Genomic DNA, 12,706 nt, shown 5'->3' with positions numbered 1-12,706 from the left:
TAAATTAATAATAAAATATAATTTATCATCTCTAAAATATTTACTCTTTTTTATGTTTACTATTTAAATTAACATTAACTTTTCACCTTTTTATCTTCTCTCAAATAATCACATGTCTTTCACTCTTCTCTATTTTTATGAATATTTTGAAAAGCTATAAGAAAAATCTGGTTGATGACTATAGTTATTTATTTATTTTAAGTTTGTTAAGCATATGTATTGGATGATGAACTCCTTAAAACACTAGAATATAATGTATAATGTTTTTATAATTATTTTTTTTATTTTTTTCATTCTTTGCCTAATTATATTTATTAGTTATATGTTATCTTTGTCAATTATATATCACTTCTTTTTTCCTTTTAACAATTCACATTTTTGGTTTAAATATCACTTAGTTATAATAATATTGTTGAAAATATAGGGTGTCATGATTCATAAAAATAAAAGAGTAAAGTGAGAATTAGATAGAGTATTTCGACTTCGGACTAATTAGTCCTAAAAAAGTACCAATTAAGTCCTTCACGATAGCAAACGGGAGACATGTATGTCCTTCTGTCAACGGATAGTGTAAAACAAAATGAAATTGCCTATGTATTTCATTATCTACAATGGTATGTGTCTCGTTACTGCCACACAAGCATAGAAATGATGTAATTTTGTACAGTAAATCATTTATCTTTTGAATTTTTATATAATTTTTATCAGCTCTCTATTATGAATCTTACTAAAATAGGTAAATTTTTACTCCAAAAGTTATCTACATGACAACTTTTTATAAATAGACACATCACAGTAATTAACTATACATATAACTATCACCGTTAAATTTTACGTAATGAATTGATAGAAAAACATCACGTGTCCACCATTTACAAACGTGGATGACTAAATTGGTATTTTTTTCTCAGAAATTAATTAATCTAAAATCGAAATCTTTACAATCATGGATGACTAAATTAGTATTTTTTTTTTCAGAAATTAATTAGTCTAAAATCAAAATCTTCAAGAGTCTGATTGTCATTTTACTCAAAATAAAATTAGAAAATTAAATAGTACTTAATTTTCAGCTATTAAAGCATTATATTCATATTTTCATTTTATCTAATATAAGCGTTTTATCTAATAGTTTCATTCTTGCACTATAACATTTAAATGTAATAGAAAGACAAAAAAAAAACACAAATAAAAATGACTAAGAAAACAAAGATAAAAATGATTACATTAAGTCAAATGAACATATTTCAATTCTATATTTTCACAATTTTATATATGATGTAATTTATGAATAAATTTTTTATTTTTATAGTTATTAAATCTTAAATTAATTTATATACTTCATGAAAGTATATATAGCTATCTTAGTCTCCTGCCTAATCCTAGTGTGTATTAAGTTGTAGACATCCTGTCCAGTTTAGAGTAACACACAAGTTATTCAATAATTCAGATTACTCTTCTCATTCAAACTGGCATGAGTTTCCGATCTGGAAGCATAATCACATCCTCTCCGTCCCCCTAGCTTTCACTGATTTTCCTGAACCTCTGCCCGCCGTCCCTCCATTTTTCCTTCTCAATTCCCAACTATATTTTTACTTCACCAAGACTTGGCACCTTTTCTTGCCACCATGTCAACCAACCAACACAACCAAACCAGATTCATTGGCTGTTAATAAGTGAGATTATCATACTGGATTTCCTGTATTTCTCCATTTATTGTAAACATGATTTTACATGTATAATTTACAAATTAGTATAGAAATTGTAGAGGTCCCGTACAGTTCAGAATAAGTGAATAACACAGTATTCAAATTATTTCTTATCTTTCAAGTATGTATGAATAATTGAATACAATATATACAACTAACCAAACCCATATACTACTTACTCAGGCAGAAGGGGCAATCTGTCCAAGCTGTATGGTGAGCCATTGGCGCTGCCATTGGAAGCAAAATCATCAAACTCAGATATTTCATCAGTTTTTGCTTCTTCATCTGTCATATAATGGGATGGAAGGATGCGCAAATGTACATCTGACTCTCCAGCGATTCTCCTTGCTTCTAGTTGGTATTTACGAATGAGGTCCAGCTGAAGTGACAGTATGTGAGATGTCCTTGGAAGTAGATCCACAGGTTCTCCCTTAGGAATTACAGTATGTTCGATAGCCATTCTTGCCTCCTGAAAGGTGAAAAAGATATTGTGTCAGATATTTGCAAGTCCATTTGACTGAAATATAACGAATTTCAGTTGTAAAAGATCATGTGATATCAATGGGCAATGGTATTTTTCAATGTGTGCCACATATAAGCAGCATTTTGTTGTCATTGCTACCATGGGAATCCGTTTCAGTTGATTGTTCCCAATGCGACATTTTCCATCAGTTTCACTCCAGTTACAGTGATCCTGCTCCATCTATCATTGCCTCGTTAGGCAATTTTCTATACTTATCACATGTATTGCAACCCGGCATTCAGTTGCATCACCCATGGCTAAAATATTTATTATACCATAAACCAGTAAATTATTAGTATTTCTCTAGAGCCATAAAAGTCCTACTCTACTTATGCCAAGATAATTTTATTGCTACAATGTCACTGACAATTTTGAGCATTCACTTTATTCATATTTTTCACATGTGCTCCTGCCTGCATAGCATGCCCGCCCTCACTGTCAGTTGCTCCTTCATCAACAAACACCAAAAGCCATGACCAGCCTTCCACCTACCGGCAACCACCATGACACCAACAGCACCAGAACGACCTCTCAATACAGTATCCACCAAAATAGCCCCATGATACGCTATACCACCTGCACCATACACACCAATGACCCAACTGTGTACACCCTACTTATCACCTAAGAGACGAATTATTTATGACATAATCTCAAATGGAAAGAATGAAATGAAAATTGCAATTGTCCTTCATGTAATGTACACCCTTAAAAGTTATGGATTATCTTGTTTAAGTGATTTGACTTGTAGATACAGAGGAACCCATCTATGGGCTGTGGGAAGTCATGATGGTAACCCAAGAATAAACTGTATATTCATATGTATGTGATATAGAATGAGGAGTGCCCATAATTATAAAATCCGACTTGACAATCAACCGAGTCAAGCTACTTGTTTCCTACAGCATGAGGAGAAAAAAAAAGGAAGAGAAGGGGGGGGGGGGGGGGTTGTATTGGAAATGAGAACTATATCAAACTACAATATTTACCTCCAAAGCATCAATCTTCTCCGATAGTTTAATCTTATCCATTGATACAGAATCCTTTAAACCATTTTCATGATCATCTACTAATGCCTGTATGGCTTTTGTTACTTGCTCCAATGAACTTGTCTACAAAGTGGGAAAACAATGTTAAGCAAAAATTTAACATAGCAATTTTAGGTAATTGTTACCTTTGTTACATATATAGCAATTTTATAATAACATAGCAATTTTAGGTAATTGTTACCTTTGTTACATATATAGGAATATCATGAGATTTAGCAGCAGCTTGGATCCTTGGATTCTTTTTAAGCTTTGCTTGCAAGGCAAGTAAGGCATGTGCCTCACTAATATTATCAGTCAATTGAAGGGCTGCATCATTCATTTTCAACTGTTTGACCCCTTGCATAACAGTGGCCTCTAAAATCTATAATTAATGATCATTCTGTAAGTTAAATAGGACATAACAAAACATAAAATGAAAAAAAAAATGCATCGTAAATAGGACATAACAAAACATAAATGAAAAAGAAATGCATTGTTCATTGCTTTGGTTTTCATTGGTTTCTTTACATCAATCAAACAGAAGAATGCAATCTCCCTCATTGGGTTTCTTGTTTATCTTTCTGATATTTTGTTAGATATTTCACATATTCAAATCCTAAATGGTAGAATGTTGTAGATAACAGTTAGATATCTTTTTCTAGTTTTATGTCTTTCAATATCGTCACTCTTGTGATCTATTCATTTCTCTAAGAGGTAGGATCCCTCCGTCATTCAATAGTCTAATACCTTTCCTTTTCTTGTTATCTATTGATCTCTCTTTTAACGAGGAGGAAAAAGTTATTATAATGGTAAATATATGTTATGTATAATTTTAGAACTATCTACTTTTCAGATGGAATGGGAAGACACTGTTTCCTTTCATATCTCTTTCCTCAATAGTCAAAAAAAAATAATCACTACTCGCAATAGCAGAGAACATGTTATTATGAATAAGTTCATTGGATAATCATCAAGGCAGGGCTTAACTAGGAGATTTGACCATGGGAAGATATTTAATAAGTTCAGAGAAATGAAAATTTTAGTTTGTTTCTTCTGATGCAAACACTGAACCACCAAATTTGTTGCATCTCATATGTGCAAATATCCTTGTCATCTACTTCAAACTCAATGTAATTATACAGATTAAAAAAAAAAAAAAATCTGATATCATGAATTGTAAAAGCTGTTGGAAAATGATGCCTTACCCCATAACAAAACAGGCGAAGTGGCACTTTGTGTTCCCATGAATCCTCTACCACATCATTAGGCAACTGAGAAGGAGATACATTTTGATCATTTTGGTCATCAGCCTGCTCTACTGCATCTTCATACATAACGTTGCCATTAGGAGAACTGTTAATAACAGGTCCCTTGGGTGAATTCTCTTGTTCTTGAGATTTCATTTTGCGCACTTCAACATTTGGAAGACGACCTATACCAACAAGACAAATAGCATGGAGTCATAAATCAATCCACAACCAATTACTTTGCCATGAAGAAAAATTACCAGAAAGAATAGCATCAACAGTTGCTTCAAGGCTACGATGAATCCTCAGCTGTGTCTTGGAGATAATTTCCACTCCAGAACTAAATGTTGATGGCCCTTTCCTCTCTAACACAGTCTTCTGGACACCCCTGCGACTGGCCTCTTCATCCCCCAGTGTCACACTCTAGAAAATGATAGTAGAGCTGATGTAACCAAAAAGAATAAATGTATGCCCGTAGGTTTAGTTGCTCATGTAAATAGGACATGGAGGATGAAGAAAAATATAACATCATGATTGTTTGGCTACACTTCAAGTCACAGACCATTTCCTCTCAAAAGCCCATGCTCTTAGGACAACAAAGCAAATAATTGGCTAATCGTGCAGAGTGAACCTCCAAATATCTGTTCCATTTGAAAAAATAGCCTAATCGTGCAGAGTGATGGGTTAACAATAAGGTAATTTTGTCAAATGGAGCAGATTTTGTCAAAAACAAATGGTGGAGGTCCGTTTTGTCAAAATCTGAATCTTTCAAGTGCCAAAATGGCTATTTACTCATCCTATAAAGATATAAAATACACTAACCCTAGTTTCACATTCAAAGTTCCATTTTTGGATCCGAACATGTTCCCATGTTGTTCAAAGCTACAAGAACTCAAGAGGGTGTCACCTTAAGAGCATGGTCACCTTAGATCACACACAATTTCAAAAACTAAATCTATATCAAATGTTATGACAATCAACTTGTCATTTTTCTTTAGATGTAGTTGTTGCATTATACCTCACCTGTACTCCTCCGACTAGCATCTCTAATGAAGGATTCATTATTAGGTTCTCAATTGTGACTCCATGAGCAGTGGCAACAAGCTGGATTCCACGCTGTGCGATAGTACTAGCAGCCATTGCTTCAAGTTTTGTACCAATTTCATCTATTACAATCACTTGTGGCATGTGGTTTTCAACTGCTTCTATTAATACCTGAACAATACAATAGGCACCAAAAATCGGGTGAGAGGAAGATAAAAAAATTCAAGGGATAGAGAATCAGAAACACCACCAAGAGAATGACGACTTTCATCAACTATTCTGTTTTATTGTTACTACCCCCCCCCCCCCCGGCGGAAAAAAAAAAGAAAAAAAGAAAAAGAATATCTCTTACACATTACATGGTCTGGAAATATATCTAGTGTGTTTTGATAATTGATGTAAAATGTGAGTCAAGAGAAAGGTAATATGGAATAAATTAACCTTTAAATAAATCTTGAGAAACAATGAGGTTTATGTTTAGGAGTGGTAGCCTAAAATGAAAATTTTGGTAATTGGTTCATAGTTTAATGATGGAAAATTTACTTCTAGAGTTGTATCTATCCCAACTATTACTCGACGAAAGGTAAATATTAAATCACAATGAGTAAAATTGGTGAAGGAAAGCTTGGAACAACAATCCAGTTATTTATGTATGACCTCAAGTTAGGTTCAAGCTATGGAATCAGCCACCCATCAAGTTGCACTACCTACATTATGTCCTTTGGATGCAGCCGTTTGCCGAACTCTGCGCAAGCCGGATGCTTTGCACCGGGATGCCTTTTTTAATTCATAAAACTGGTATACGCTCAAATGCAACAGAATTAAAATTTTACCCAAGTAAAATCTGAACCTACCAGATCAAATTTTCAGCTGATTTCCATAATAAATCAAATATCATTGTATAAGTATGAAACAAGAGAATCTGGAGTGGAAATGTATAGGTAGTTATATTTAAAATGACAATCTAATCTCATTAAATCATTCGATAATAATTTGAAAAGCCTAACTATCTGGTCAGAATAACCTGCAATCCCTCCCCAAGGTATTCATTCTCAGTCACCACTGAATCATTGAAAATAGAGAGATAATACAGTTACACAAACTATCCACAAAATAAGCAACAGGTTAACCTTTAGCACAGCCATTACCTTATGTTGCATATCAGCGTTGGGGACTTGCATACGTCGAGCACTGCCTATTCCAGCATGTGGTATATCCCCATCACCACCAATCTCATTGGAGGTGTCAACTATCATCACACGCTTCTTATAATCATTTGCTAACATCCGAGCTATTTCCCTGTGTATATAGAATAAAATACAAATATTTCCAACTTGAATCAGGAAGTAAGGCACACCAATAGAAAAACAATATAAAAAATGTATCATCAGAGAAACATTAGCCAAGTATACATTGCCGACAATGCCCTTATTCTATGAAGTCCATAAGTACATAATTAAAGCATTAGCATAAACAAAAATTTCATGTACTTATTTTTGTTAGATGAAAAGATATCACGATCACAAAGGAATGGAAAACAGCAAATTGCAAAAGTCAGGCGCATGATTTTCTACTTCCAAATTAGTTATGAAAAACTAAAACCAGCGTATCTTTATATACTATAGTAACGTGTGTACTTCGAAATGTATCATTTCCAGCAAGGGAAGGCAATTCGCGCGGACTTGACCTGACCCAACCCACTCTATTCGGGTCAGTTATTCAACAGTTGACTGGATTTTTTAGGCGAGTTTGGATAAAACCCACTTGTTCCTATTTGAGTATGAGGTGAGTATGGGTAATGGCCATCTTCTCATATATATATATATATATATATATATATATATTGAAGATCCATTACTTCATTTTGCATAATTTTAAAAGCATTTTTTTGGAGACGTTGATTATTTTAGATTCTAATTTATGTACTTTATGAATAATTACAGATACTTTTGAAGGTGTTCAAAGACAAAGATTGCTCCAACTAAATACCCATGAATGAATGTCTGAAAAGGATTAACAAAGTTGGTGAATTTTCTTGTGTTGTGATGAATTTAAGCTTCCTTTAGTTTAGCATTAGAGGTAAATACCAAATCGGTATCCGAAATATTTTGTCGTTGACAAAATAGTACCTGTTTTTTGTTATTGACAAAATAGTTCCTGGAATATTTTAAAATTTGACAAGTGTGCTCCCGAGCTCGACGGAGCACATCTCCAGTGAGCACGATGCTGATGTGGCCACCGTGTTTTAATAACCTGGCAAAAACCCCAACCCTAATCCTTCCCCTCCCCAACGCACTCCCCCTTCCCCCTCCCCCTCCCCACCGTGTTGCTGCTTTTGACACTGCTCATGGTTCCAGTTTCAGTTTCGGGAGTGGGCATTAACTATTCACGCTGGGTAACAACCTTCCATCACCAAAGAAAGTAGCAAAGCTTCTTCAGTCAACACTCATCAACAAGGTTAAGATCTATGACACTGAAATCCTCCAAGCTTTCCCCAACACCGCCATTGACCTCATTGTCTCCCTCGAGAACTCTCGCATCGCAACATCAGCTCCGACATCTCCGCTGCACACTCCTGGCTCTCCACCCACATCCTCCCCTTCCTGCCCGCCACCTCCGTCATCGCCATTGCCGTCGGGGGATAAGCTTCATCGTCGAGAGGGAAACAGCCCAGATCACCAGCTAAGGCCCCTAAATGACTGGTCAGTGATAAAGGAGGTAGGGGTGCAGAGACAGCCAGCTGCGTCTAGATTTAAAACTGCCTATGCCTAGCTTTGCTTTAACCATGGTAATGGTCCAAAATTGTTAGTTCATAGAGAATCAAAGTGGATTTAACAATAAATCACGAAATGCTATGGTTACGAGTACCTCACCACGACCGTGGACAATGACGACGACCACCTCGACGCCGACAGCCTCGACCGCAAGATTAAGGTCTCAACGCCGCACAGCATGGCGGTTCTCGCTTCTTCCTTCCCTCCTTCCTCCGCCACCTTCGCCACGAACCTCGTTCCCGTAATGACCGACATTGTTACCTTCCTGTGAGATCCGCCACCTTCCTGTGAGATCCGCCATTGATGCTCTAGGGTTTGGAAACAGAAGCTTGGAAATCACGGTTGGGGGTTTTTGCTTGGGGAGGGGAAGGATCAAGGTTGGGGGTTTTTGCTAGGTCATTAAAACACAATGGCTATGTCAGCATGGTGCTCGGAGAACATCTCCGGCAAACTCGGGGACAGGCTTATCAAATTTTAAAATATTTCAGGGACCATTTTGTCAATAACAAAAGTCAAATACTATTTTCAGTATTTTAGCGTCGGAATCTTTTTGAGTATCGATTTAGTATTTACCTCTTAAGATTATATTGATATTTTAAAGCTATTTTGATCTGTTGTGAGACTATCTTTATTCTATGTGTTGTGAACAATTTGGATTATATTTGTGCTTAATTATGCTTTTTAAGAACTTAATCATATTGGGAACTTTATTGATTAATTCTTCAATTTTTTAATCATCATGTTATAGATGTTTGTAAATCTATCTAGGGGTCTTGTTCCGGGCAGAGTGAAACAGGTTTATACTCGCCGGTTTGGGTATGGAACAGAATGGGGCAGGGAGTAGGGCGATGTGTGGGTGTTCAAGGTAGGTATAGCCGTATAGGTAATCAAATATCTGCCCGTGCTGCCCCATTGCCATCCCCAAATTAGCATCTAGAATATTCACACATCCAGCAAGAAGTGGAAGGAAGCATCAAAATAGCACACTTCAGGGACATCACTTCCATTCATATACTTTTACCATAAAATAAAGGAATCACTCACCTAATAATTGTAGTTTTTCCTACTCCAGGAGGCCCAATAAGCAACAAAGAAGCCCCATCTTGAACCAAATCTTGCAACAATTTAGCACTCCCAGAAATTGCCCTGCCAACTCGACAAGTTAGGCCAATGATTGCCCCCTTACGGTTTCTGATAGCACTAATCCGGTGTAAAGTCCTACTGATTCCAGCTCGATTATCAATAGCAAAATCACCAACCTGCATTATAGTTATGTGAATTGGCAGTTACAGTTACAGCTTTCCAAGATCAATTAGAAGTTATGGTCCTAGCCCAAATAAAAAAGAAAATTATTTTCAAACTTTCATACTTCCATACTTCGAAGCAACTTAGACAACATTCTTCTCAACCAAATAGGCAAATGAAAAAGAAAATTGTTTCACACTTCCAATTTCCTTGCTTCTAAGCAACCTATATAACATTCTTCTCCTCCTGGATAGATTTAGAGTTGTTATGACTCAAATTGATAAGAAAATTATGTATTAAACTATTAAATTGTAAATAATGTTTACAATTGCATGTTGAACAGAAAATAACCAATAAGAGAATAAGATCAATTTTTGATAAATAACGATGTGGAATTGGATAAGTAAAGGAAGACCTACAAAAGCCCAATTAAGTAGAATACTTCAGATGGAGGGTAGCCAAAATAAGTAGAGGAAGAGTGAGAACTAGAAAGAACTCAGATGAAACCATTGAAAAGAACATAGATTTTAATTTTATAAATGCACATAATTTATGATATAGCACAATTATTAATGGTATGATGTCAACCCACCTGACAAAAAAAGACCGGATTGTTCTTTTATGTTGCATTGAGAGTTATTAAAACTTCTAGAAGGTGGGACTTTTTAATCATATTCCCACACACCCAACTACAACTAGGCACTGGTGGCACCTAATAGGATTCCCTGTTGTTAGCTAATTGCTCATACGTGCTTCAGCAAAACGTCAATGACAGCACACTCACTTCATGTGAAGTGTCCAGAACAAGGATTCAAATCCTCTTTTGCTTAACAACATGAAAGCATCAATGGACATGTTCGGATTATAAACATGATTTTTTCAGTAAAGGGACCAAGAATTACCTACAGACAAGTGATTTGTGTGTTTTTCTTTCAAAATATGATATATGACATGATCAGGATTTTTCTTTCTAATAGATTAGGTTATGATCAAGATTTAAAGAAAAATTAGAGAATCTAAATCCCCTACAAAATTATCTATGGGTGTTCAAGGTTTAGACTGAGAGAAAATTTTAAATAATTCGAACCAAACCAAATGAATTTCCTACGTCGGAATTTGGAAGCCAATTGGTGTGCCTTTAATAGGCTGTATCCAATTTTTTTTCCTTCAATGCTATAACTTCACTTAATTGATTTCATTAGCAATTAACATCAAATATGCCTGAAACTATCCATAGAAATAACAGTAAATATAAACTTAGTAAATTATACATATGAAATTTGTTTCTTTTCCTTTCCTTTTTCTTCTAAACTGAAAGTTTATAATTACATGCCTTCAGATTAATTTGATCCACATCTAACGAATAACACTGAAACCCAAAAGGAACCGAACATAGATTTGTTCATTTTCCATTTTTCTATAATTCAAAAATAAATTAATTTTCATCACTTACTTCTATAGTTTGCACTTTGCACCTAATCTTATCCATTCAACTTAAGTCTTTCTTCCGTATATAGTTCCACCCTACATAATCTCCGAACAAAAAACTTATAAGACTAATACGGGAAATGAATTTTCACTAAGGGACTAAGCTTCAGGCTGCCCTATATATATATATATATATATATATATATATACATATCAGGCACATGCCACAGAGTGCAGTGCAGTCTTTGACAGATTCCTAACACTAAATCTAATTCAACAACAAACTCTAACCAACTAACTAATTACAGTGAAACTCATAAGTTTTATTAACTAATAATTTCTATAACTAACCAACTGTATCTAACACTCTCCCAAAACTAAAAGAAGCACAAAGAATCGTAGCCAACGGAAATATCTCAAACAGACGAGGGTTGGGTGGGAAGAGGGCACCGTACCTGTGCCGTAGCGTGCTCGATATCCTGAACCGTTATTGGAAACTCCGAAATCACGAAATCACCGGACGGAAACCTAGCCAGTGGTTTCCGACCCAAATCCATGACCACCTCCATCAGCTGGTGCAGCTCCGGGTGATCACTGACCCGCCGCCGCATCTCCTCCGGCAACAGCGCCAGAAGCCGACCCAGCTCCACGTCCAACTCATCCTCCGGCAACGAGAAAACCGGTGAACCCAAACTGTGGCAAGCCGAAAGACTCGCTCGCCGACCGGAACCGGTTCGAGGGAAGGATTGAGGAAGAGAAGAAATTGGTGGAGTGAGGAGTTTAAGGATTATCGAGTTCGGAAGGGAAGGTTGGTGGTAGTAAGGAAGATGAAGAAGATTAAGCTGAAGGAGCATCTGCTTTGGCGGGAAGAACAGCGAACTTGGTTTTCAGAAAGTCAGTATTTTTTTTTTTTCCTTTTGGAAGCGGGAGATGAACGTTGAAGAGAAGGGAAAGAGAAACTGGTGAAGGATGGTTGGATGTTAAGAGGGAAGAAAGCCAACGGAAATGAAACGGAATCTATCAGAATATCCGTTTCGAATGGAAATGAATTGGAGATGAATGTTGAAGAGAAGGAAACGGAGTAAATTGTAAATTATTGGTTCCTTAAATTCATGGATTATCATTTTCACTTTGTTTGGTTTAGAAGAATTTGGAGGAAAAAAAAAATAAAGGAAAAGAAAATAGATGGAAAAATTAATTTTTATTGTTTGGATGAAAAAAAATAAATGAAAAATATAACAGTATATGTGGGGTTCATGTTAATTTTTTTTTTAAAATTGAGAAGAAAATTTAGATTGGAGTGAAAAAATAGGTAAAATTACAAATTTGTCATTATAACATTAGTATATTATAATTTATAAATGGTATTAATATAATTTCATTTAGGTATGATTTTCTCTCTTCTTATTTTTCTTTCCATCCAAACAAAAAGAAAATTCTTTTTTACTTTCTTTTCTTTCATTTTCTCTTCATTTTTCTTTCTATTTTCTTTCCTCTCATTTTCTTTCCATCCATTTTTCATTTTACATCCAAACAAAGTGTTTAGGCTCAGTTTGACTAAACAGTCTAATTAAGCTCTTTTTAAAAAAATAATTTATATAATAAATAACTATATTAAAAGTAACTTATAAATAAGTTATTTTGTATTTGGATTTTTAATTTTAAAAGTGTTTATTTTATAGAAATCTGATAAAAAGTAGTTGTATTATGA

At 35.1% G+C, this 12,706-nt stretch overlaps 1 protein-coding gene across 2 annotated transcripts; it reads right to left on the bottom strand.

Moving 5' to 3' along the window:
* Positions 1-1,659: 1,659 nt before the first annotated feature.
* Positions 1,660-12,109, bottom strand: LOC112737905 (protein SEEDLING PLASTID DEVELOPMENT 1). 2 transcript variants are annotated; one of them, XM_072211563.1, is made up of 9 exons: positions 11,451-12,109; positions 9,367-9,581; positions 6,697-6,847; positions 5,528-5,719; positions 4,765-4,927; positions 4,463-4,689; positions 3,460-3,639; positions 3,219-3,341; positions 1,660-2,805 (listed from the first exon to the last, which is right to left on the bottom strand). In XM_072211563.1, the coding sequence occupies exons 1-9, from the start codon at positions 11,847-11,849 to the stop codon at positions 2,797-2,799; spliced, it is 1,659 nt and encodes a 552-aa protein (XP_072067664.1). In that variant the 5' UTR covers positions 11,850-12,109; the 3' UTR covers positions 1,660-2,796. The 2 variants fall into 2 exon arrangements, with proteins under 2 accessions (XP_072067664.1, XP_025643841.1); XM_025788056.3 differs by having other exon boundaries at positions 1,660-2,175.
* Between the last annotated feature and the right edge of the window lie 597 nt (positions 12,110-12,706).

This window comes from Arachis hypogaea, chromosome 13 (assembly GCF_003086295.3).
Source record: "Arachis hypogaea cultivar Tifrunner chromosome 13, arahy.Tifrunner.gnm2.J5K5, whole genome shotgun sequence".
NCBI classification, from domain to species: domain Eukaryota; kingdom Viridiplantae; phylum Streptophyta; class Magnoliopsida; order Fabales; family Fabaceae; genus Arachis; species Arachis hypogaea.
The sequence above is the reverse complement of the archived record's forward strand: the minus strand, read 5'-3'. Positions and strand labels throughout refer to the sequence as shown.